Raw genomic sequence first — 27,432 nt, forward strand, 5'->3', positions numbered from 1 at the left:
CACCACTCCATAGTTCTATGAGAAAAGGAACCTTATCCAGAGTGACTACAGATGTAGCCCTAGTGCCTAGCCCTTAGTTATGTGCTCAGTAAAAAAAAAAAAGATTGTTCTTTAATTATAAGATTTTTACAATTGCATACAGTCATCATCTCTATTTACCAATCTCTGATTCATTTCAGATCCTCCTCTTATCGACATCTGCCCTATTATTCCACTGAAACCACTGTTGCAGAGTTTAACATCAGCTCGTGAATGGCCAAGTATAATCCATTTTATTGTATTTCTGCTCTCTAGAAGTACCTAGCATTCTTTATTTTTTTCTGCAAAGCCTCTTGTTACCTGGGATACAGTTCTTTTTTTTTAAGAAAGTGCAAAGGTTCTGAGACCAGGGTTCAGTTTATTTATTTGTTTGTTTATTTATTTATTTTGGCTGCATTGGGTCTTCGTTGCCATGCACGGGCTTTCTCTAGTTGTGGCAAGTGGGGGCTACTCTTCATTGCAGTGTGCTGGTTTCTCATTGCAGTGGCTGCTCTTGTTGTGGAGCACAGGCTCTAGGCACGCGGGCTTCAGTAGTTGAGGCACACTGGCTCAGTAGTTGTGGCTCGCGGGCTGTAGGGCTCAGGCTCGGTAGTTGTGGCGCATGGGCTTAGTTGCTCCACGGTACGTGGGATCTTCCTGGACCAGGGCTCGAACCTATGTCCCCTGCATTGGCAGGCGGATTCTCAACCACCGCGCCACCAGGGAAGTCCCTGGGATACAGTTCTGATTCTCCTCCTTCCTACCTCTTGGGATAGTTCTCCTTTTTCTGTTTCTTGGCCTTGGTGTCCACCCCTAAAATGTGGAAGCAGGGAAGATTTCTGCCATGGCCCTGGGTCTTGGCCCAGGTGATTTCATTCACGCTCACAGCCTTGAGGGCCACCTTTCTCCAGCAACTGCAGATGACTGCTGTGTCACTGCAGACACGCCTGGGACACCACATATCTGCCCCTGAACTCCTCTCTCCACCTTTCATCCCAAAGACCTCATCCTCCTTGTCAGTGCATCCACCACTGAATGTGAATTGATACAACCACTCCCAGCTCCAAGCTGTAGTGATGATGTTGCTCACACTTTATACTTCAAATACGGTAACTTAATCCTTAAAACAACCCTGTGTGCTTACCATCCAGATACAAAAAGTCACAAAATTCTCATCCAAAAATAAACAAAACCAGCAATATAAATTTTTAAAAGCCCATTAGACATCTCAGCTCACAAAGTAACCTAAATGAACTAAACTTCAGAAAGTGACAAGCCACTCACAAGAGAGAAGTGATCCATATCTGCCCTCCTTCCCTGCAGAGACAGGGACAGGGAGAAGCTGCCGTAGACGGGGCCCTCAGGCTGTCAACTGTGGAGACTTGAGGCAGCTGGTGAGCCCAGAGAAACATCTCTGAGGGAGTCCCTGCCTTCACTGGACGTAGGGTGACAGCAGCCAGGGCACAGGGATCCAGGCGGGGAGCTGGAAGGCCAAGAGAACTCCTCAAAATCCTGATCATGTTTGCCGATCCTTCCTCTGCTGTGGCCGGTCAGCCATTCAGCTGATCTAATAAAAGTTGTATTTAAAGTCAGGTCAGTAGACTGAACCACAAGGGGAAGAAAAGAGTTAACAAAACAACAAAAGGACGTCTGGAATCTGTAGGACAATATCAAGGCAGTTTCACTGTCACTTTTTACTCATGACACCTCTTCCACCAAATGTGTGGTTTTTTCCACACCAACAATCAACTCTCCAACTCTCCAGACAACCACTGGACAGCCTTCAGTCCAGTTCGTTTCTGACACTACCTCCCCAGAGTTGTGTCAGACTCCACAGGTTCACACCTCAGTCCCACAAGACTGCTGGCTCTCCTGGTGCCAGTCCAGTGTCACGTGCCTAGGGCACCCACACTTCTGTCTGACGTGGCTACAAAGTTGAGACTCCCCCCCCACACACACACACACATACCCCTCCACCCCTTTGAGGTTTGATAATTTGCTAGAATAGCTCACAGAACTCAGGAACATACTTTACTTACATTTACTGGTTTATTATAAAGTATACAAATGAAGAGTGAGACAGAGAGGTCTGTAGTGCTGGAAGGGTCCCAAGCACAGGAGCTTCTGTCCTGTGGAGTTGGGGGGATGCCACCAATCCAGAAACTCTTCAAACCCCATTGTTAAGGACTTTTTATGGAGGCTCGATTGCTGGGCATGACTGACTAAATCATTGGCCATTGAGATTAACTCAGTCTCCAGCTCCTCCTCCCTCCCCAGAGGATGGAGGGTAGGGCTGAAAGTTCCAACCCCCTTATCAAGATCTGGTCTTTCTGGCAACCCACCCTCCCACCCCACAATCTGGAGCTATCTAGAGACCTGCCAGGATTCACCTCATCTGAACAAAAGACACTCACTCAGGATATTCCAAGAGATTTAAGAGCCCTGTGTCAGAGCCTGGGAACAAAGACCAAATATGTATTTCTTATTATGCCACACTCACATACACATCACTGGCATCCCAGAAAGAAAGGAGAAAAAGAATGGCACAAAAATATAATTCAAGACATAAAGGACAAGAACTTTCCAAAACTGATGAAAGTGATCAATACACAAATCCAAGAATATCTCCAAACGCCAATCAGAATAAATACAAAAGAGTTGATCTTAAAAGCAATCAGAAGGGCATTAAAAAACACATTATATACTGAAGAACAGTGATAAAAATTGTCACCGACTTCTAAACAAACACTGGAGGTCAGAAGATAATGACATGGCATCTTCAACACAGTAAATAAAGGTGGGGCAGGGACCTGCCAAGCATGAATTCTATATCCAGCAAAAATTTTCTTCAAAAGTGAAGGTAAATTAAAGATATTTGCAGGCAAAAGCTGAGAGAATTTGCCTACAGCAGACCCATATCATGAAAGATACTAAATGAAATTCTAAGAAGACTGTTGGCTTTTAAAACAAAAATAACAATTGTATTACTGTGTTTATAACATTTGAAGAAGCTAAATATAAGGCACCGAGCACAATGGGTGGGAGAGGAATACATGAAATTAGATTGTTGTATATCTTCCATTGTTCATGAAGTAGCACCATATTATGTGGAAATAGACTGAAATTTAAAGATTCATATTGTAAACTCTAGAGAAACATTGGAAAAAATAGGCACACACAAAAGGGTATCGCTAAAAAGTCAATACAAGAGAAAAAATAGAATACAGAAAAAAGTGTGATTTATCCAAAAGAAGACAGAAAAGGAGGAGCAGAGAAACAAACAGATGCCAAAATGAGAAACTTAAAACCAGTCATGGAAATAATTACATTGAATGTCAGTTTTCTTATTTCTAGCATTCACATATTTTATAGACTCCACAGGACATTGTGCATTTCTACATACACTATATTGATGTCTATAAATATGGTCTCTGTGACAGTTTTACTGTTTTTACAGTCTTGGTGCTTTTTTTTTCCTTATTGTATTGACTCAATCCTCCAATACAGTGTCGAATACAGGTGGTGAGAGTGGACATCCTTGCCTTGTCATAAGGTATGGCTGACATTAAAGCATAACAGCCAAAATGCTGGTGAGAATGTGGAGCAGCTAGAACGGGATACATCTCTGAGGGGAGTAGGAAATAGTGTGACTGCTTTGGAGGACTGTGCTCTATTTTCGTATTAAGTTAAACATATATCTAACTTAGGACTCAGCACTTCTACCCTTAGGTATTCACCCAAGAGAAATTAAAATATATGTTTAGAGAAATACTTGTAAAAAAAATGCCTTATTCATAATAGCCAAAAGCTTGAAACAACCCAAATATCCCTTGACATAATGATGGGCAAAGTCTGATATATTCATACAATGGAATACCATACAGTAATAAAAGAAGAATTAGCTATCAAATAATATAGATTCCTTTCAAAAACGTCATTAAATGAAAGATGCCAGACACAAGAGTATATACTTTCTATGAAATCCAAGGACAGTCAAAACTAATCTATGAAGTAGGAGTCAAAAGGTTTTGCCTGGGGTAGGTACAAGACTTAACTAGAAATGGGCAAACTTTCCTTAACTAAGGAAACTTGGGGGGTTATAGAAATGTTCTTTATCTTGTTTGGGGCAGTAGTTACACGAGAATATGAAATGTCAAACCATATGCTTCATTTTATTGTTCGTTAGTTATACTTCGGTAAAATGTACATATATATTTATATATATAAAACGCTTTAAAGCCCTGTGTTATAGGTACGGAAGGTATTCCTAGTTTTCAAATGAGAGAACTGAGGCAAAGAAAGGTTAATTGACTTGCCCAGTTGGTGGCAAAACTAATAAACAGAGCTGGGTAGTCTGGCCGAAAAGCCTGCACTCTTAGTGCGAATGCTGTTGTCTCAGATCCTTGCCCAGAAATTCTACTTCTAGGGCTTTATCCTTCAGATAAACTCACAGAAGTTCCAAACAACGAGGTTAGTAACTATACCGGGTTAGTCCTTGCAGCGTTGTGGATTAGCAGAGGGCTGATTATATTATTTATAGTGTGATCACTTGATATAATATGATGAAGGGGAAAAGGCCAGCTTGAGAAAACTTTATATACTTATATTGGATGACCTCCTAGGTGTAGTGTAGAGTGAAAAAAATCAAAGATACGTACTATATTCTACCATCTGGGTTAATAAATAAAAGAGGATGCAGGGGAAACTGTATGCACATATGCTTGTATAAACCGCAGGTATATCTGAAAGGAAACCTAAGAAACGGATGAGATAGTTTCCAGGGAGAGGAATTGAATGGCTGGGAGAGAGGGGTGCGAGGGAGACATTTCAGGCCAGTATACCTGCTGTGTACATTCTGGGTCACGAAGCATACGAGTGTATTACCTATTCCAAAAATTAATGATATAGTAACAATTTGGAAATGACTGAAATAGCTCATCACACACATAGTTGCCTGAGCTGACAGAAGCCTGCTTCAGACTTCTTAGAACTGTCCCTCTCACCAGTCCATCCCCTGTGGCTTTGGGGTATCAGCCTCAAAGTTCCCTTCCTACCCATCAAGCCTACCCCATCTTTCTCCAGGATTGTTTCAGGGCCTCCTAGCTCGTTTCCTTCCCTGTTTCCCTTTTGTGTCCCGTTCCCTCCATCTGGTCCAAGCTCTCACGGTGCTTAGTATCCCCCAGGTTTTGCCTAGAAATCCATTTCCACTTCTGCCGTGTAAGGTCCTTAAAAATAGACATCCATCTCACTCATCCATGGGTTATTAAGGGCTTGGTATCTGGCAGAAGGACCCCAAAGGCCTGTTGCTTCCAGAATTCAGCTTTCAAACAGGTCTGATAACACTGTGTCTTCCTCCCCCTCAGGGGCTCCTCCCACTTTTAGCCGTCTTTCCCCAAACAGCATCCTCCAGATGACTTCACATGGTGCACAGGTGGTCGTTTTAAATTTATATTGTTAAGTATTTTATGGTCTGTTAGAAAAAATAAACTAGTCCATGAATCCTGCTGGGTTTTAATTTTACCAGTATTATTGCTCAGGGAAGTTTAAGTTAAAAAAATAGAATGATTTTTTACAATATTCAGTAGTAAGTAATACAGATGGAACATGGATATGGCAGAAATGGTGACAGTGAGGCCCTGGCCTTCGGGAGATGCTGACATACAGGAAACAGGGCCTCACGCAGAGCAGACACTCATTGGTGTGAAGATGCAGCGTCTCTTTGACCTTCACCACCTGTCTGTCCGCGCCCTGCCTGGAGCCTTTTCTGTGGTTACCTGAATGTGCTGGCCACCCCACCCCACCCAGGCTCACTTTGCAGAACCACTTGGATTCGTCTTGCGCGTTCACCATTCTGTGCTTTTGTTCCTGCTGTTTCTCTTTATAGAATGTGATCCCCCCACCTTAGGTCCTGTTGCTGGGCCTCTGCTGGGCAAACTCTCTCCTGAAGGAAGGTTCAGCGGGGTTCAGCTCCAACTTCAGCTCTTCTCATGAAGTCCTCCCTAGTGTATTAGTTTCCTATTGCTGCTGTAACAAAATATAGCAAATGTCACTTGCAAGAGCGCAAGTTTATTGTCTTATAGTTCTGGAAGTCAGAAGTCTGAAATCAGTTGCACTGGCTTAAAGTCAGGGTATTGGCAGAGCTGGTTCCCTCCCCCAGAGGCTCTGAGGAGGGAATTGGCTTCCTTGCCTTTTGCAGCTTCTTGGGGCTGCCTTTCTTCCAGCCTCCCATACCCGGCACCGCTGCTCTCCCGGGTGCTTTTTTTTTTTTTTCAGTGTAGACAGTCTTTATGGGCAGGTGTTAAGAACGCAAAATAGTAACAAATCCAGAAGGATGGGAAAGGAAGCAGGGCATGGCTCTCCTCCCCTACGTGAGGACCCTGGGAAACCAGGCCAGTGGGGTGGGGCCTTGGCCACTTCGAGCCCAGCACCCTCTGGAAAACAAGCTCCCGTGCAGGAGAGCGCCTCACAACACAGGGGAAGGGAGCAGCGCCCCAGAAGATGCCTTTCACCCATCTTCAGGGCACATTATCCTGGTCTCCACTTGCATCTTACATCACCTTCTCTGGCTCCAGCTTCTCCTCGTCTCCTTCTAAGGACCCTTGTGATTACATTGGGCCCATCTGATAATCCAGCATCCTCACCCCATTGCAAGATTCTTAACCTAATCGCGTCTGTAAGGCCCCTTTTGCCATGGAAAGTAACTTATTCACAGGTTCTAGGGTTGGGGTGTGGACATCCTCTTGAGGGGTGTTATCCATCCTCCCACACCTGGAGTCACCCTTCTCCTGGGAACTCAGATGTGGCTCTACCTCTGTGCTCCCGCAGCTCTCTGTCCATCCTTCAGTATCTCGTTGAGTATCTGCCTTATAATTATCTGTCATCTGACCAGTCCTTTCCCTGTGAGCCTCCTGGGGGCAGGGGTGAGGTTGCAGCCTTCCTGCCTGCCCAGACTTCCTGCCGGACAGAAGAAGGCATGTGTTTGAGGGAGTCGACCACCCAGTGCACGACGGCCCTGCGGTGCTGCGGTTCCCAGGCCAGGCTCAGGGCCCGGCCGCCTGGTGAGGTTCCCAGCTGTGCCACTCACTTGCTCCGCCCCTCCATGCCTTGTCTGCAAAATGGTGCTGACGAATCGAACCCAGCCCAGAGGCTAACAGCAAGGACTAAGTGGGGTCACACGCGTGAAGGACGAGAAGAGCACCTGACCATCATGACCACTCAGGGCAGCTAGCTCCATCCCTGTTGTTGTTGATTTTATTGTTTATGTTGTGAAAAGTTTTTCTGTTGTGTAAGTTATTCTTGACAAACTTAGGAAACTTAGGCTACACTCTTTAAGTCTAATTGTCTTTAGGTTTAAAGTAATGTTTTCCTTGATTTTAAATATTTTTGCAAAAGTTTTTAGAATGACAAAAATGTAGAAAGTACTAGAGAACTTGCTTAGGGTGATCGTGAACCTGTGGCCTGGCCGTCTCGTGTGCACCCACCGCTCTGGTTCAGGTGGGCAGGGCTGCCTAGACAACAGCCCTGTGCAGAGTGGTACGAAATGGCACGTCAGACCTTAGATCTCTGAAAGATGGTAGAGTTTAAAGATGCATGTGACTGTGGAACCTACATGAGGAGCTGAGGTTCTGGACACTCAAAGCCTTCCTTACAAGGCACCACAGACCATTATGGGGATGGCAGCATCCATGTGTCATTCCAAGGAAAGGGCTTGGAGGTACTGGACTGTGATGCAGAGCACACCTGTGTTCTGAGAGAGCCGAACAAGTCTACTGCAGTTCGAGGAAAGGCATTTTGAAAACACCTTGTAGCAAGTACTTTCATTGGGAACACATGCTCCTACCAGAGATCATGACTACTTGGTGCCCATGAAAGTCATGAAAAATGGAGAGGCATATGAAAGGCATTCTAGCTTTAGGAAATAATGCTAGTAGGGACCTTAGATTTAAAAGGTAATAAGACCTGCCTAGGCAGAGCGAAGAGAGATGGTTTAGCAGTGAAGAATAAGTTATCAGACAAGTAAATGGCAGGCTGCACAATAAGAATGTATCATTTGGATGCAGGAAGCCATCGCCTGCTTTTCAAAAAGCAAGCTACTGAAGTTACCATACCGTCCGCATCGTTTAACTTGAACGTTAAAGGAGTGATCCTGGAGTTGGAGTCATGGTGGGAGGGAGAAATTGTAGTGGTCCCGCTCGAAGAGTAGGGTCCAATTTATGAATTTATTTCAGGGGTTGAGGTTCGAATGCAGATTAAATGTAAAATGAAGAACCAGACAGTTCTCTGAGTGGATGGAAGTAACAAAGGACAAAGAAGAGTTGCAGACCAGTGTCTGTTCCGTGGAAGGCAGACACCATGTTCTGATTGAGAACTTGGAATTGGGGACTGTTGTGGGAGTGGAGTAGAAATAAGCCCCGTCTTCACCGCATCATGTGTGAGATGGGAATGAAGTGTCTAGATTGTGGAGCTGAGCTGAAGGCGGTCAGATTTAGAAAAGCGCTGTCCCCCACGGATGAAAGCCTAAAGCTGTGGGACAGGATTCACTCTGGTGAGCGGTGCGGGAGGCCTCCTGCCCAGGGCCGGCCGGCACGCAGGGACCACCCGGGAGAGACAGTGGGCATCACCCCCTGCCGTGTTTGGCCCGAGTCAGGGTGTCGTCACTGTGTAGACTCACCAAATGCAAATGCCGAAGGGGAGGAAATGTCCTTACAGGTGTGAGAGGCCAAGATCTCAGGTTCTCAAAGATCAACAGAGATACCTGTTGCAGTAAAGAGGCGTCACAGGCTTGGGGAGGAGAGGACAGGGAGGCGTGGTGGTCACGCCACAGCCACCTGAGCTGAGACCCGGCGGTTGGGGAGGCACTCCTGCTTCAGCCGTGAGTGCCACAGCCTCTTCCTTAGCATGGCTCTGGAAGTCTGGGCGACAGAGGGACACGGGAGTCGGTCACTGCTCAAGACGCCTGGCTGTCTCCCGGTGCCTGTTGGCTGGCCTGGAGGTGAGAGCTGGCGGCCAAGCAGCAGCAGGTCGTGAGGACTTCCCTGGGCGTGGTCAGCCCTGCTGGTGGCACCCACCCCCACCCCCAGAGGCCACCCACCTGGCTCAAGAGCCCCCAAGGCTCCTCTGATCTCAGCTCTCTGTGCTCCAGAAGCACTTCTCACTTTATGCTTTGGGGAGTGCTTGGCGGAGACTCCCTGGAGCTGTGGGCGTCATGGAAGGCGAAGTGGCTTATGGCAACATGGTAAATGCTTTGTCAGAATTCCAGGATAGCAAGGAGGGAGATGAGGAAGATACGCCTATTACAGAGAAAGACGTACAACAAGGTCCCTACCTTCGTGGCGCTTACATTTCTCATGGGTGAGTTAGGCATTGAACAGGTAAATTTTAAAATAGATAAATAAATAAGCCAGGCTGATATCATACAGACCTTATAGCAGATGCCCTGAAGACAAATGGGATGATGTGTGTGTTGCAGGGTGAAGTTGGGGTGCAAAGCTGCCTGGCTTGGGTGGACCACACAGATTTTTGTGATGGTTGGCAGCTGAGCTAAGACCTAAAACCTGAGGAGCATTTGGCCAGGGAGGAAAGCATTCAAGGAAAAGGAACAGTCATCATGAAGGTAGAAACAGAACAACTGGGAGGATTTGAGTCTGGGAGGAGGAGACCAGTTCGATGACTGCAGTGGCCCAGGCAGGGTGTGCTGGGACCATGATGAGAGCAGTGATGATGGGTGAATCGAAGACAAGACATCTCTGACTCAGCAGAGGCAGAAAAGTGGAAACCATAGCTGGTGTGAATGGAAATGTGTTTCTTCTCAAGTTGGGATGGTTGATGGGGGAACATGTGGGGAAACTTTGGGCTTATAACCTCTGTCTTCTCTGAGAAGGCCGAAACAAGCTGTTGCCCAGGAAAGAGGGGTCTCGGGCAGTGGTTGGGAGCTGGAAAAGAGTCATAGGAGTGCGGGATCGTTGCTGTGTGGAATGAGAGGCCTGGATGGGTTCAGCTGAAGTAGGACAGTCTTCACACCGGTCCTCACAGCTCTGTGACTTTCTTCCAGCAAGGCAGCCACCCCACCTCTCTGCGGAGGAATCAGGGAGAGAGGCTTTTCCAGGTAGTTGAGACAGAAGGACAGGCAAGCTTCCTAAAGAACTGGCACAGTGTGGCGAGTGATGCTGGCGATAAAAGGACAAGAGGCCAACAGATGTGTAGATCCAAGGAGACCTAAGTAGAGAGCTTTGGACGTGACAGGACCTCAGTGCAGATGGGAAGGAGTTGTCTTGAGAGTGACCATGGGGGAGAGGTGGAAGGATGGCCATGGGTCACAGACAGGAAGTTGGGTTTAATCCTTTTAGATCCCTGCATTGCAGCTGCCATTTTGTCTTTTCTCCTCCTGTCTGAGTAATGAATCTGTGCTTTCATTACAAGGGAAACGGTTGGCAGGTTGGTTGGATTTCGGTGAATTCAGATCTAATAATGAAACATTTCCTTTTAATTGTTGTATATATCTTTCTCAGCTTTTTCTCTACTTAAAGCATATTTCTCTCTTGTTCTTCTCTTGTTGGATGTGTTGGATGCAGTGGCTCTGTTAACAGGTGTCTGTTGTCACTCTTACAGCTAACACCACAGCCATAATTGATGGAGAGTTGACTTGCATGCTCTTAGGACTAATTGCAGAGTCTAAACTAAAACATTTCCTGCAGCTGCCTTTAAATAACAATAATAACAATAGTAATAATATTTTGTATAGGGATAGTACTTTACAATTTGCAAAGCGCCTTCACGTACATCATATCATTTAATCTTCACAGTAAATAAGGCTTTTTGCATGCTTAGATCTTTCCTAAAGTGAGAAATCATGGTGCATATCTTGATTTAATCATGCTGAGTTGCCAGAAGTTCTTGACATGATAAGCATTTATTGAGCACCTTCTGTGCCTAAAGCACTTTACTAAGGACAGCACGGGGTAAACTTCCCTTAAGGAGATACCAAGTAGCCGCGGCCCAATAAATGTGATCTTGCTTCCTGGCTCACTCCCCCTTCCTCATCACAGTCACTGTTTTGGTGGCTGCTTGCTAAACCATAAATGTATATAAATATTACTAGGAATTCATTGTATCAGAGTTTAAGTTTTAAACCTAGGATTCTGATACTTATCTAAGCTCAGTAATACTTCAGAAAGTCATTCTATCGATTTCAGCTTGAACTTTCTTGCAGATTATGTCTCTGTTACTTGAATCTCAAGGATATTTCAGCTCCAGCACATTTGAAGATGTCCAGCCATTGAGTTGGTTGTCTGATTAGGATGATTAGGCTAGGACTCCAAGAGTACAGCTTGACCCTTGGCCCCAGAAGGCTTATTCAGTGGGAAGGAAGACATAATCATCTCTGGGTTCTTGAGCCAGACTCGGATGCACTGAGGAGACTGGGAGAGAAAGGGCTTCCCAGGAGGGAGCTTCCTGGGTGAGATGGGGAGTAGAGGGTAGCATTGGAGCCGAGCACAGGCCCAGGGCAGGACTTCTGAACCTTTAGCCAGGAGCCCCTAGAGGGTCCAGGCGTGTGTTCTGGGCCACCACAGCCGCGCACAGATTCTCCAGAAAGCCCCAGCCCCTGCCTTCACAGGCCTCTGGGCAGAGTGGCGCCTCACAGAGAGCAGTGAGACCTGCACATCAGCATTCCTTTCCCCACGGAGGGCTGGGGCGGCCCCTGAGGCCTGATGCGGCCCATCAGGACCACCCAGGGGCTGCTTGTTACTGAAACACAGAGGTACCGGCTGTCTTCCTGCTTCTTGTTTGGCATCTTAGTTTTATTAAGTCTAGTATTACACTGGCTCTGTATGTGGTCGTGTGGTTTAGGAATGGGTGAGGACACACCTAAGTGGCCTAGTGCTTATAAGCACACTGATTTCCTGGACACAGTTTTTTTTACAAAAGTTTTCCCACGGTGCCATCTTTTTAAAGAACAGCTTCTGTATATTACAAGGGAGGCTAATATCTGGATTATCGAATTACCTCTTGGTTCTTTTGATATGGAGCTCAGGCAGTCACAAGCCAAAGAACCCTTCCTTTGTGTTGGGCAGATATGCCTGACACTTTATTTTGACACAGAATGTGCAGCCAGCATCTGAGCATCTCGTAAATACTCCAGAGAGGACCCCGATTAGCATGTAGTGTGGAGCGGGAGTTTGAACGTGAAGTCTAAGTGGTGTTTCCCGCTGGGGCTGGCGACGCGCTCTAAATAATTGTATTCTGATCATTTAGGTCTCTCTTTACAGGGCATCTTTTATGACCAAGACCGTCCAGTACCAGAATGAGCTACATAAATTCCTAATCTGGGATACAGCTGGACAAGAACGAGTAAGTCACTCTAATTCACTATGTGTTTTTCTGAGGCCCAAATTAAAGCTCCAACAAAACCGCCAGTTCCTGTCATTTCACGTCACTCACCTCACTTCTCTGCGCTGGAGACACGTCTTTCCATTTGCGTGGGCCAGCCTTTTTCTTTTCAATTAGAACCACAGAGTCCACCGATGGAGAAAGTGATATGGGCACTGAGGACATTTTTATACTTTTTAGTGTCTTCAATTAAACGCTGAGTAACAAGCCTGATAAAACCCTGCTCAGAGTATTGTGTGTAATTTGGGGCTCCATCCTCTAGCAAAGATATAAAAGAATTAATGGTAGAAAGGGAGAGTTAAGCACATCTCATTTATAGTCGCCTTTTAAAAGCTAAGGAGGGAACTTTACAGCATATAAAGTTTGAGATTTAAGTGAAATGGATGAGCTAACACAGTGCCGTGCAATAGGTGCTTGATAAACGCCTGATGATGAAGTTGTCCAAGGTGGTCGTCTGCCTCAGGAAGGGCCTGGACCAGAGCTGGGGCCAGGAGCACGGCATCACCGTGCAGAATGGCATTTGGCAAAGCCCGCCCAAATCGGACGGGGTGGGAAGGCGGGGAGGGGACCAGACGCTGCTGCCACCTCGTTTTCCCTCTGGGCCCAGAGTCTCATTTCCCTGTTGAGGTGTGTCTGGCAGCTACCCCATTATTCAGCTGCTGTTTAATGTTGTTTTCAAACAGTATTATCAAAACAAGAACATGTGATGGATGCACAGTGCTACCTTAAGCTCTTATAGAAGAAGTAATCAGGAGAAATAGTCTGTCCTCACAGTCTTATCTGAGACGACGTAGATACCGCAAATGGTGTAAAACCTGACAAGAATCATCACGGACACGTGGAGGAAAACCCAGCAAACCATTACTGTTGTCCTAGACGTAGACAGCATACATTTTGTACAGATTTAGTGTCTAAAGTTTGCTCTGTTTGGTTTCTTCTGTTTTTTTAATGCTGGATATCACACCCTGTGTCCATTTCCTCATCTTAGATGCATCTGCTAAGTCTCCGGTCCCCGCTGCTCCTACGTTGTTTGGGCTGTGCGTCTCCAGCAGGGGTAGGCTTTTGCTAACCATCACTCTGCTGTCCTTCAGAAGGGCTGCTTGCCACACAGTGTTCCTGAATATATCCATTGCCACAGCCCTGGCATCTAGCCTATTAGCCACGAACTCGTGGCTCTTCGTACAAGTAATATATGTGCCCTTTCACTGAATCCCAAGTTACCCCCTCCCATATATTTGATGACACAGCAAAACCCTCATTATAAAGCACATGCTATGCTATAGATTCCATTATGCTTTGAATCAGAGCCTGTCCTGGTAGACATGGTGATATGTAACATCTCTCCTTTCCAGAACATAAAAAAAGAATAACACAAGGGTTTATGCCTCTCTCTTACTGCTACCATAACAGCAGGATTCTGTGAAGTTTTGTAATTAGCTGGTCTGCATGCCTCTCGTTTCCCCATTTCTAATTGATTCTGCACCAGGAGTAGTTGCCCTGAGATGCAAATCTGCCTCACCCCTACCTGGAGCTAGATCACTGAACCATCCAGGGGCTCGCGCAGGGAATGTAGATGAGCCCAGAGGGCCCGGAAGGCCCGCCCATCAGAGCCCCGCGCCGAGGAGACCCTCAGGAGAGGGGTGCCTGCAGTGAGCCCTCACTCCAGCTGGTTGTTGCCAGATCACAGGGTTTAAGAAGAGCGAAACATCTGACAGCTAACCACAAGCTGTTTGAAATGCTGTGAGGATCCTCCAGGGCGCATGTGTGAGCTTGTCCTTCCCGCTTGTCCTGGGCACAGCCTTTAGGGCCCGGACCGTGCCCACCTCGGCCTGACTCTCCACCTTCACCTCCTCCCACCAATTCATCCTCCAAGACCAAGCTGCATAGGCTTCTGTGGTGCGCCAGGCCAGTCCACACCCTCACACCCATGGCTTGCCTCCCCTCTGCTCAGAATACCCCCCTCCCTCTGTGAGCCTAGAGAGCGCGTGCTCAGCCTTCGGAGCTCACGTCTGATGTCGCCCAGGGAGCTTTCCTCACCACCCCCACAGTCCTCAGCTGGCCACGTGCCTGCTGTGCTCAGGCGTGAACGCGAAGGCTCTCCTTGACCCACTCCCCGTCAGCCTGCCACGTCGGCGAGACCGCGTGTCCCGACAGCTCCGACTTCTAATGCACCTCAGATCCGCTCGGTTCTCCCTGTCTCCACTGCCAGCTCTCTGCTCTCCGCCACCTTTAACTCTCACCTGAGAATTCCTTTCACCTTTGAACTGGTCTTCCTGCCTTCTCCTTTCCCAGCCCCACTTAGTACCTTATCCTCCCACTTACTGCCCTTCAGTGACTGCCCACTGCCCCTCTCCTGGGAGCCACGCCCTGCCCACTGGCCTGCACAGCCCTGCATGGCCTGTTCCACCTGTTCTCCGGGGCCCTCCCGGTCCGTCCACGCTCTCACCCGCTGAGCTCCAGCCCGCTGCCTCCGCTCAGTTCCTCAGACTCTCCAGAACCAGGCCTTCACACACGCTGTTTCTCGTACTGGAACTCTCTCTTCCCTCTACTCGGAGCCTGGCCAGCTGGCTCCTTACCAGCCTTTTCGTCTCAAGTTCCATGTCACACCTTCACAGTTTTCCCTAACCCCTCTGCACCTAAGCACGACCCCAGCTCATTCTCCGTCGCTGCCCTTTATTCATTTCCCTCAGGACCCTCATTCCAAATTGTAATTAGATATCTGTCTACACACTCTTCCTGACAGGCTGTCCCCACAGACTGTGAACTGTGAGAGCCAGGACCACGGCGTCGTATTCCCAGGGCCCAGCACAGAGCCTGACCTGGGGTTGACGCTCAGATATTGGGAGGACCGATTAGCAGCTGAACTCTTTAGTGTATCTCTTCGGATCCTGAATAGTCTTTGCGATTGCCCACATCCGTGGGATTGTCCCCCGTTTCCTTACTTGTTTATCTTCCGTTAGACTGTGAGCTCCTTGGGGGCAGGGACCGTCCTCATGTCTGTGCGCTCAGCCCCTGGCACACAGATTGATGCCAGTGGATTTAGATCAGGTGATTGGCAGCCCTACTTTGGCACAGGTAAGGAGGAACAGATCCTCTGCCTAGTTTTACCATGTGAGTATTGCATGCCTCAAGTTATACATTTCTGATATTTGCATATTTATTATTCAGTTCTCTATAGTGATGACATTTATCATGGAACCAAAAGTCATCGTAAAATGGCACCCCTTTACGATGAACTGACCATTCAAACATCCTCCCCACTCGACCCTCGCGTTTTCACAGATGAATCATCTTTCTGATGGTCCAGTGACAGTTGGTTGCAAAGTAATTTCATTAAGTCAATGAGAGTGATTTTGGAGAACTTCGCAGATGTCATGCGAAGCCATGGACGCTGAGGGCTTTGTTACATTAAGTGAGGAGAAACTGCTGATCAGAATGATGACATAAGTGCTTCAGAAGGCAATGGTCTGTGTATCAGAAGGTTGAGAGGCCTAGGGAAAACGGGCGGAGGCCTCAGATATTTTGTAAAAGTTCCTTTTTTATGATAGGACTAGGAAAGGCAAACGTGAAATGAAAGATAGATATCACATTGTGCCAGCATATGGCTTTATCAGAAGAATCACAGCCAAGTTCTCGATCAGCTGACTCAGTGTTCATTCAGGAACCAGCTCCTGGCTGCAATAATAAACCTAAGTTTTTTCTAGTATCAGATAAAATGAAACTCGTTTTCATAATTTTTTTTCTCAAGATAGAGCCTTTGTCAAACCTTTTCATTCCTATTTGCTATCCTAAATGAATTCGTTTTAAGTGATCTTTTCCCACCAATCACCCTTCACTAACAGGGACTCCTGCAGAAGCATGGAGACAGACCCAGCCCCTGCTCAGACATGCACCTCAAGTCCATATCAGAAATACACCGTAACTGTAGCAGCAGCATTTCAATTACTTGCCATCTGTCTGTGATCGTGTAAAAGAAAGCTTCTAACCAAAGTCTAATAGACACTGCATCCAGTCCTTGAAGGTTTATGGCCCTGAATCTTACTGTGGTTTCTCCTAATGACTGTTTCTAGAGGGCAGAGCACCAGGAAGACACGGACTCATCCACTGTCACAGGAGCCACATAGGAGTTGTTCTCGTGTCTGAAATCAGGAAAACGTGTAGTGGCTTAATATCTAGAGCCAGGGTCCACACTGTGGCCCACAGGCCAAATCCAGCTTGCTTCCCGTTTTATCAGAACACAGCCATGCTTATTTGTTTACATATTGTCTATGGCTACTTTCATGCTTCCGTAATAGAGCTGAGGAGTTGCGACAGAGATCATATGACCCTCAAGGCCCAAAATGTTTACTGCCTAGTCCCTTCCAGAAAGAAGTTTGCCAACCCCTGATCTAGAGCCAGATTGGGAGCAGAGCTGTGCGGACGTCCCTTTAGTCTCTTTTTAAGCTGCCGCCTTCTTTCTTTACACCAAAAGGACATGGAAAGAGTTTCAGTGTCAGTAATGGTAGAGTGGCTTGTAACAGACTAACCCTCCCACAGAGAACTATTATGTATAAAGTCTGGACAAAACATTAAACAACTCTCTGAAGGTACTGCCAAGCAACCAGATGCAGTTTGGGGACTGAAAAGGGAACGACATTGAGTGAGACTCACATTTTCATGGCTTTTCCCCAGAGGGCACTCCCCAGACCATGCAGCACAGGGTAGCTAGGACTCCAGCAGAAAGGCTGTCTTCTTAGCTTGCAGTATTTGAGGACAGAGTTGAAGGTTGCTAGAGCAGCTGGGAAAGAAGGAGGCAAATCCCAGAAAAGATGGATCCAACAAGGAGGGAAGCCCCCAAAATCTGCTTGTAAATTCCCTTCAAGGCTTCGCTTAACCCCCAGATTGTGACTGCACAGGGGCGACACTAAGAGACCCAACGGAAGCCAACAGCTGGAGGGGGGACAAGCCGGGGCAGAGATTCAGCTGCTGCTCATCACAGGAAAGTCCAGTCCTGCCCTGTTCGGGGGGATTGATAAACACGTTGGACTTCCCTTGAAACTTCTGAAGGGCCATGTCTTAAGAGTAGAGACCCAAGTAGACCCACCCTAACCATGTGTAAAACCAATCTCAGGGTGATTAGCCAGTGTTTTAACACTCTTCAGAGAAGATAATGGAAACCAGATGGTTTAGAAATGTTCAGAGATTTAAAGGAAAAGTAGTCTTTTTTTTTTTTTTTTAGGAAAAGTAGTCATAATCTACTTAACTACAGATGGGGAATCTTACACAGAATGGCAACTAATAATCAGACGGAAATGCTAAAACTGAAAACTGTAGTATTTAAGATGAAAAGTCCACTGGGTAAGTGACAAAACAAAAGAACAAAGAGTGGAAGAATAGGAACATAGTCTTAGTACCATAGGGACAAATTCAAACAATCTAACATATGTGTAACTTGAGACCCAGAAGTTGTAAAAAGAGGGGAAGGAGACAGAAAGAAAAGATATTTTGAGAAATAATGGCTGAAAATTTCCCAAATTTTGTGGAATATATCAACTCACAAATCCAAAAGTTTAGCAAACTCATAGGTACAAAGAAAACCACATCTAGTTCCATCATAATCAAACTGCTGAAAACCAAAGTTAAAGAGACAGATCTTGAAAGCAGCCAGAGATAATAGTATAGACACATTATGTGCGGGACACAACAGTATGAATGAGGGCCAGCTTCCCACAGAGTCAGTGGAGGCCAGGAGACAGTGGAGCAGTGTATCTTTAAAGTGCCAAAATTATCTTTAAAATATGAAGTCAAAGTCATGACACTGTTAGAAGAAGAAAAGCAGAGACGATTTAGCAGCAGCGGTCCCAGAACGGTTCTCGGGCTAGAGGAAATGACACTAGATGGTAACTCAGATCCGTAGGAAGAAATAATAACCACTAGAAACAGTAAATATAAAAATCTGTCTTTTTTCTTATTTAAGAGACTACTGGCTATTTAATGCAAACATTATAATATTGGATTGTGTGGGTCATCACATAGCTTTAAAATATTTGACAGCACAAAGGACAGTGGGATAAAACAAATCTTGCAAGGTTCTGATCTTTTACATGAGGTGGTGCCTTTTTTTTTTTTTTTTTTTGCGGTACACAGGCCTCTCACCACTGTGGCCTCTCCAGTTGCGGAGCACAGGCTCCAGACGCGCAGGCTCAGCAGCCATGGCTCATGCCGCTCCGCGGCATGTGGGATCCTCCCGCACCAGGGCACAAACCCGTGTCCCCTGCATCGGCAGGCGGACTCTCAACCACTGCACCACCAGGGAAGCCCGAGGTGGTGCATTTTAAACTCTACGTCAACTGTGAGGAATGTATATTGTAGTTACAAGAGCAGCCACTTAAAAAGTCATACAGGAAGGTATAACTAAAAAGCCAATGGACAAATTAATAAGTTAAAATTGAATACTAAAAAATAGTTAATGCAAAAGAAGGGAAGAAAGGAAGAACAGGGTTTTCTTTTTTTTAATGGAACAAATATAAAGCAAACAGCAAAGTGGTAGACCTAATATTAGTAAAAACCAAATATATCGGTAAGTACATTAAATGTAAAGGAACTAAACATTCCACTTAAAAGGCAGAGGTTGTCAGATTGGATCAAAAGTCAGGATCTAACAAAGTGCTGGTTATAAAAGGATTCCCTTAAATGTAAACCCAGAGATTGCTTGAAAATAAGAGAATGGAAGAGGATATTCTATGCGGATCTTAAGCAAGAGAAAACCATTGTGGTTATATCAATAAAATAGACTTGGGTATTCAAAGATAAAGAAGGGGCGTGAAAAGAAGAGCATTAGGGAACTTTCCATGTTGATACAAACGTTTTATATCTCAGTGGAATGGTGTTTACGTGGTTGTATACATACACATTTATTGTTTTACCAAAACTTAAGACCTTTTATCAAACTTAAGATCTTTGCACTTCTCTAAATGAATTTTACCTTACAAATTTAAATGCAAAAAACAAACAAAGAAAACAAAGCCAAAAAACCAACAATCTTGTAAAGCATGTTGCCAGAACAATGCATCAAAAATGAAAGCTAATGTCATTGCCTTTGCTCCTGTGACTCTCACCCCATGAAAGACAATCCAGAATCTTTTCTACCTAATAATCTGGTTTCCTTAAAGTTGCTTACAGGTTTTATTATTAGTGGTGTTTTTTCTTCTCTAAAACTTAACATATTTTATTGGAGGTTATCAGGCTTTGACCCCAGAAGCAGGGATCTTTCTCACTGAGACTAGTAAAACTTCACATGGATGGTCATCTGGGTTTGGCATTTAGTTTGACCTCCTCCTGCACCTAAACAGTTCTTATTCCCTTATTCCCCACTTCTTTCTGGCTTACTACAGTGTGCCAGGCACCTGGCCCAGAGATAAAATGGGGTACTAAATAGACATGTTCTCTTCCTCACGGAGTTTACAGTCATAATTTTACTTTCATTTATAAAACTCAAATTAGCATGAAAGTTTAAAAGCCAAAGGTTAAGTCATTGGGTAAGAAGTTGTGGAGTCTGTAATTCTGTATATGGAATGTATTCAGATGCTCACTTCTGATGGCAGTTCCTACCTGTGTTTTGCGGGGAAACCACAGAACAGAGAGCCAGAGGGGGAGTCCAGTGGTATCTCTCACATCATATGTAGGGATCAGGTTTCAAAGTCAGGGTGTAAGACAAAGGTCAAGCGTAGATAAGAGTCTTGTCTTTCAACACTGGCATCACATTCACTGAGCAAGGTGCTCACACAGATGCCCAGGAACCAGGGTTGACTGGAGAGAGAGCTTCCCATTTTCCATCTCACACTCTATCACGAGAAATTGCCCACTAAATCAGCCTCGCTCTTTAAATTGTTATTACTCTCCCTTTCCTTCTCTTCCCTCCCTATTGTATTGGGGCAGGGAGGTGATTGGTGGGAAGGAGCCCTGCACACAGAGTTAAATTCATGTAAATGAAATGAGATATGTACCTGCATTTGGGAATTGCCACGTGTGTGGAAGTTACCAAAAAAGCGAGTTACAGGCTCATCCAAGTGGTGAATGTAAATGTGTACTCATTTCTGTAGCACAATCAGCATGTAGGTTACAGCGTTACCTTTTCAACACCCAAATGCAGCCGCTTCTCTGGAGAACTATTTACAGCATTATTTTTATCTCTTTGATAGTTTGGGAAGCCAAAGTTTAAAGGACTATTGAACAAATGAATTTGGGAATTATAACATTGAGTTCAATTAAGAAGCCTTTTTAGCTGAAACAATTGTTTATAGCACCATATTTAATTCCTATAAAAATGTATTCTAAACTACCTTCTGAGAGGCATTTCAGTGTTACATTAAAAGGTTTTGCCTTTGGTAATTTACTGGTTCATTTGCTTTAAAGCATCATGTCATCTTCTTTGGATTAAGAGAAAGATTACCTTTTGTGCAGGGATAATGGGGTTAAAAGTCTAGTAAAAAACATATTTAACCAGTTTTCCCAATTTTGTTTTTTATTTTTCCCTCTTCTCTGCAGTTTCGTGCCTTAGCGCCAATGTACTATCGCGGCTCGGCTGCAGCTATAATTGTTTATGATATCACAAAAGAAGTAAGACTTATATACCGTTTTCTTTAGACTATTTTGAAAACTCTGTTTTGGTTGCTTATATCCCCAGTTGCTTTCCTCCTCTGTGTTACAGGAGACATTTTCAACATTAAAGAATTGGGTAAAAGAGCTTCGACAGCACGGCCCACCCAATATTGTAGTTGCCATTGCAGGAAATAAGTGTGATCTTATCGACGTAAGGTAAGTTATTAGAACGGGAGATTACGGGGCTGATTATGTGTTCCTTTTCTTACAGAGCAATAGCCAATATAAGACTCTTGCTTTTATTTTATCTCTGACATTGAAAAATTCCTTTCTGTTGTTTGGTTGGAGTCCTGAAGTTTCAAACTAAAATTTAAGAGTTCAGACATTTGGAGCTAATTAGATTATATATCGAGACAGTTGTGTAATATATTTAAACGTCATTTGCATCATACTTGACATTATCTGGGATTAGTGTAGCCCTCAGCTCTCATGACATAGGATACCTGAATGGGGAAGGATATTTTAAGGAAAGCACGTTTATTGGCAGTTTCTCTGGACCACTTCCACGATTCCCCAAGCAAGGGCTCTACTTTGAGGGGAAAAGAAACCCCGGTGATTCTCTGGCCATTCCATTGGATGCATTGCTAGTAGTCCCGAGTTCTTTTCTGTTCTGTTTTCTTTAACCGTAGGAGTGGTGTAATTGGGAGGACCACGGTGTCAGGGCTCATTCACCAGCCATTCGTGACATCCTTTATCATCATAAATCTGGTTAATTACTGGGTAGGTGGGGATCACATTAAGCTCTTGATGGGCAGAATTTCTGATTTGCAATCCGTTGCCTTCCAGAGAGGTCATGGAGAGAGATGCTAAGGACTACGCCGACTCCATCCATGCAATTTTTGTAGAGACCAGCGCAAAAAACGCGATAAACATAAACGAACTCTTTATAGAAATTAGTGAGTATCTCTGTGCCTTACGGGTTTCCTCTGTGCAGAGCAACTGAAAACAGAAGTGTCTCGCCGGGTAGACTTTCCTCCTTACGTAGAGTGGTCTAGTCTCTGGTACTGTTCTCAGTGGAATGAGATTTGAGAATGTAAGAGTGGCGGTGGGTTTTCGTATCATGCTGTAAGTGCTGCAGGGCTGCTGCCTGATGACTGTAGCCCTTCTAGAATGTTGTGCTGAGTAAGGGGTGTGCAGGGCCTAGAGGCCCTAGAAGCTGTCCTCTCTCCCGCTCTCTTCAAATGCGTTTCAGTTAGTTGTCCAGAGTCATTGAAAATGAACAAAGTAAAGGGAAATGAAATGCGTGTGTAATTCCACTATAAGAAAGCCCTCAAAAATTAATACTAGGCACTCGCTAGTGAAACGTAAGACCACTTTTTCCCACCCCTCCTCTTTCCCTTTCCAGAAGTGTTAATAGGATGGCACTAGGTAGGAGAGAGGCTGCTGCGTGCCTTTGGGGTCCTCCACAGATTGTATCTGTTTATTCATTTCGTTCAGATTCATCAGTATATTCGTTGAGAACCGTTCCAGGCTCGGGGGAGGCAGCGGCGAACAAGATGGGGTCTGCCCCTGCTGGCCTGGGGTGCACGTTCCACTGTGGGAGAGACAGTGAACACACAAATAAGTGAGGTCCTTTCAGATGATGAGCAGTGATAGGAAGAAAATAGCATAGGATGAAGTGAAAGAGTTTTCTGCAAGCGGTCGGGGAAGGCTTCTCTGAGGAGGCGATACTGAAGCTGAGACCTGACAGAGCAGGTGTGCAGAGCCCTGGGGTTCATGTTAACTGAACAGGTCAGACTTCCCTTTGGAGGACAGGAGAAAGCCAGCAAAGCACAGTGAACTTATTCATTAAGATCCATCCTTTGGGGGAGGTCTGAGAGAAGTGGAAGGGCCCTTGGCCAACATGTAGAGGAGGAGCCACCGGGGCCGGGCAGGGACGGCCCAACAGAGGAGCAGGCCTGGGGCAAGCGCTGAGACCTGGGGGGCTGCAGAAAGCCCTGGTGACCCTGACAGCTTGCAAGGGCAGGCCCAGCTCCAGGAGGTGGACTGCACTGGGATTTAGGCCCTTGGCTGCTCAATTGTTGGGGTTATTTTCGGTGTTATTGTTTTTTGATGTTTTTAGTTTGTTCCGAGAACCAGAGATCTGAATTTTATGTGACATGTCACACTCTTTAGATCTGGCCACTTATTCAAATATTTTCAGAACACCGTGCAGGCCTGCCGGGCCTGTCTGCTCCCTGGGACGCGGCTGGTAGAGGCTGGTGTGCAAGCTCTAGTCCAGCCCCTTCCTTCCAGCGTTGAAGAGTCGCGATATTTATCGTTTTCCCAGATTGTAAATAGCAGTTACCCAGATGCATTCTTGAAAGGCAGTGCGAAGCCCGTCGGGAATTTTTCACAGTTCAAGCTGAAATATCTAAGTGTGTGGTGTCATGAGTGCTAAAATTATCACTGTTTCTTTATAAAGTGTTCTTTACTCCAGCAGTGTTAAAGAGCAGGAAAGTGGTGAATTGTACCAATAATGAGAATTCCTGTCTAAAACCGGCCCGCGCATACTCATCTTAACTGCGAGAAGTAAAGACGCACGCTCAAAACATTAGAAAAATTCAAGGAGATGCAAATCGAGTTTATTATTTACTGGGCTGTTGTAAAATTGCATTAGCACAGTGCCTGGTTGCTAGCTTTTTATTAAAGTCTAATATACATGCTGAGAAGTGCTCATATCAGAAGTATAAATATAAAGCTCCAGGCATGATCACGGACTGTGTAGACTCCTGTAATCGGCACTCACTTCAAGACCCAGCAGCGTCCCAGCAGCCTTCCTCCCCGACTCCCCACCCGGGGAGGCACCATCCTGACCACTGACTCTTCCTGTTTTGCCTGTTTTTATATTTTATGCTTTTTAACACATGCTGGGTTTACTCTCTTGTGTCTGGCGTCTTTAGCTCTACGTCACATTTGGTAGATTCGTGCGCAGTTCATCCTCATCGACAGAGTGTGTGTGCTAGGGCGGGCGCGGCCAGGGATACCCACAGTGTGGATGGGCGTTTGGGTAGTATGTCCAGTTTCGAGCTATGACAAGTAGAACCTCTGTGAACATTCTGCTTCATGTCCAGCGTGTACACGACAGGTACACATTTTTCTTGGGTCTGTTTATACCCAGGAGAAGGATGGCTGAGTCTTCAGGTATGCGTGCGTTGAGCACAAGTTTACTGTCAAACAGTCTTCAGGGTGGTTATATTGGCACGGACACCAGTGGGGTCTGCGAACCCCAGTCACCCCGACGCGGAGGGGCAGGGTAGTGACCTGCACCTATGGCAGTGAATGAAGTCGAGCACCTTTCCGATGTCTGTTTACATTTTTATGATATCTAGATACTCTCTTTTGTGTAGTTTTGCCAATTTTCCTGTTGGGTTTATCTGCCTTTATCTTAGTGTTTATAGTTTATTTTGACTATGAGTCCATTGTTGATTATGTCTATTAGAGAGATGCACTGTGTGCCTTGGCTTTCATTTTTTTTAATTAATTAATTTGTTTGTTTATTTACGGCTGTGTTGGGTCTTCGTTGCTGCGCACAGGCTTTCTCTAGCTGCAGCAAACGGGGGCTACTGTTCGTTGCGGTGTGCGGGCTTCTCATTGCAGTGGCTTCTCTTGTTGCGGAGCACGGGCTCTAGGCGCGCAGGCTTCAGTAGTTGTGGCACGCGGGCTCAGTAGCTGTGGCTCGTGGGCTCTAGAGCGCAGGCTCAGTAGTTGAGGCACATGGGCTTTGCTGCTCCGCGGCATGTGGGATCTTCCCGGACCAGGGCTCGAACCCGTGTCCCCTGCATTGGCAGGCGGATTCTTAACCACTGCGCCACCAGGAAAGTCCATTGACTTTCATCTTTGAATCAACTGCTTTAGTAAATTGGAGCTTTTAATCTTAATGTAATCCAATTTATCCTTATTTTCCCATATGGTTAGCATTTTGGGGCTCCTGTTTAAGAAATCCTTGCCTATTCTCAGGTCACGAAGGTGTTCTCCTCTGCATTCTTCTAAAAATATTTCAGAGATGGCTCTAATACCAGCTGTGTTTTCAGTATCCATTTATTGAGAAATAAGGAATGACAAGAAGAGTCAGTGAAGCTTTTAAATAAATTTGCATTGTATTCACAGCAGTGCATATAGGCGTTTGAAAGTGCTTGTAGGACATACTGGAGGATGCTTCCTAGCCATGAGGGCACCATGCTGTGTTCTGCCCTCTCCCTCCCCAACCCCTGATTTGCAGGCTGCTGGATGTGCCAGAGGCTTCAGGTTGGGCACCCGAGGACCTGAGAGCCGGCAGATTCCCGCTCAGCCTCATTAATGCCGGAGATGCAGGTGTCAGTTCCTTCGTGTTTTCAAAATACCTCGGTGCCAGGTGCTATGCTAAATAGATACTGGAAACATAAAGCTGGAGATCTCTTCCCTTGAAGAGCTTTGGGCCTCATTAGAGGGAGCTAATGGAGATGGTTGCGTAAACAAATGTGTAGTACCTTGCTTCTGGCTCCTGACTCGATTTTAGCATCTGAGATATTGGACAGAGTTAGGAAGTGGGAGGGTTTCAGGAAAGCCTTTGTACAGGAAGCAGCCCTGGAGTTATCAGTGAGGCAGGTGGATGGGTGATTTAAGGCTGCTCTCGAAATTGACGTTACGATTCACAGAGCAGTAAAGTGAAACCTGTTCATTCTCATGCATTGTTGGTAGGAGAATGAAGTGGCACAGCCTCTTCAGAGAGCAATTTGGCAGCATCTGTCAAAGCTGAAATTGCACGTCCTTCTTGCATTTGTGCTAGATAGACACTGGGAATACAGTGTCGGTGTCAGATAAATACCCGGGAGTAGAATCGCGTGACCTGGCTCTTCCACGCCTGTTAATTTATCCCACACATGCACTCATGGGTTTACAAACACAGTCTTTGCATTGTTTTTAAAAACATCAAAATACTGGAAACAGACTTAAAGATCTATCAATAGGGGATAAAGAACGGTACATCCATACAATGCGGTATCACAGAGCTATTTAAAAGAACGCTCTGGCGGAACAATCCCCAGGATATATTACGTGAAACAGTATTTGCTCCTGCGCTGGTTTTAAGAGCGTGTGTGTACTGTGCATGTCTGCACACACCTGTCTCTGGAAGGTGGCCTCTGCCACGAGACAGAGGGACAGGCACATTCTGATGCAGTTTTTTTAACATGTAATTTTTTTAGTTAAAAAAAATTGTACTAAACGCCATGTGATACCCTTCTTTGGACCCTGGAACAGAAACAGGACATTAGTGGGAAAACTGATGGCATCTGACAAAAGTCTGGGGTTGTGATGTTCCAGTGTCGAGTTCTTCATTTTGCCAAATCCCATGGTAATACTATAAGATACCAAAATCAGGGGAAACTGGGTGAGGGGGATACAGCAGTGCTCTGTGTTATCTTTGCAGCTTTTCTGTAAATCTAAAAGTCTTCCAGAATTAGAAGTTTTTTCAACTTTTTAAATTTTAATGAAACCTGTCAAATTGCATCTGCAAAATGGAATGAACAGATTGAGAATGTGAAAGCTCATTCCCTTCCCTCCTGTCCTCTTGGTTCAGGTCGAAGAATTCCATCCACTGACGCCAACCCGCCTTCCGGTGGAAAGGGCTTCAAACTCCGAAGACAGCCTTCGGAGCCAAAACGGAGCTGCTGCTGACTGAGCCTCGGCCTCCAGGCTCAACGGTGAAGTAGGTGGTCCTGAAAGTTAGCGGGAGGGCTGGAGCCCTGTCGCCAGGGGTCGCCTCGCCGGTCTTGTATCTTCTTCGGGCAACAAGGATTCACAGGAATTGACCGGTTCTGTTTCCTCTTTGGAGACTGCAGCAATAATATTTCAGTCTGTGGACTTCTCTTCTGTAAAGAATCTCTGGTGTACAAAGGGACTTCATCATAGGCTTTTGACCTTGCTGAGAAGGAGTGTATGATCGTATGGATGGTAGGACTAAATTGTTGAGTAGTTTTGTAATCAAGAGTTTATGTAACATTTGTAAAGGGAAAATTAGCACTTTTGTGGTTCTTAAGGGAAGAAAAAGACCTTGTGGAGATTATCATTTCCTTGGTTTCCCATTGGTACCCATGATACCATTTCCTTGGTGGCATTTAGAACGTGGTCAGTTATCATGAATGGAAGGATGGCAGTTCTTATTATTTGAAGCTGAAATGGGTTATTTATAAGGGCTGATGGAGATGGTTTCACCCCTGCCGGCTCTAAAGCACTTTGCATTGGGTACATCAGCCCAGGACATGCACAGTGAACTCACAGCAGCAGCTGCATGCCTCACCCTGGGTTTGCATGTGCCGCCAGGCACATTTTTGGCACCTCTGTAAGGAAGCTGTCGCGATCAGGGTGGTGGTGGTAGAGAAGCTGCCTGGAATAAACTGAACTGCAGGTGATTAAACTGACTAGCCG

The 27,432-nt window shown here is 45.6% G+C and overlaps 1 protein-coding gene across 1 annotated transcript in view; it reads left to right on the forward strand.

Moving 5' to 3' along the window:
• The window catches only part of RAB22A (RAB22A, member RAS oncogene family), a 45,522-nt gene extending 18,840 nt beyond the window's left edge, over positions 1-26,682 (forward strand). Inside the window, exons 3-7 of the mRNA XM_065892555.1 lie at positions 12,285-12,366; positions 20,932-21,003; positions 21,095-21,201; positions 21,832-21,941; positions 26,585-26,682. Of these exons, the coding sequence (XP_065748627.1) occupies positions 12,285-12,366; positions 20,932-21,003; positions 21,095-21,201; positions 21,832-21,941; positions 26,585-26,682 (469 nt within the window). The remainder of the gene's footprint in view (positions 1-12,284; positions 12,367-20,931; positions 21,004-21,094; positions 21,202-21,831; positions 21,942-26,584) is intronic.
• The last annotated feature ends 750 nt before the right edge of the window (positions 26,683-27,432 follow it).

Source organism: Phocoena phocoena, chromosome 15, assembly GCF_963924675.1.
Source record: "Phocoena phocoena chromosome 15, mPhoPho1.1, whole genome shotgun sequence".
Classification (NCBI taxonomy): domain Eukaryota; kingdom Metazoa; phylum Chordata; class Mammalia; order Artiodactyla; family Phocoenidae; genus Phocoena; species Phocoena phocoena.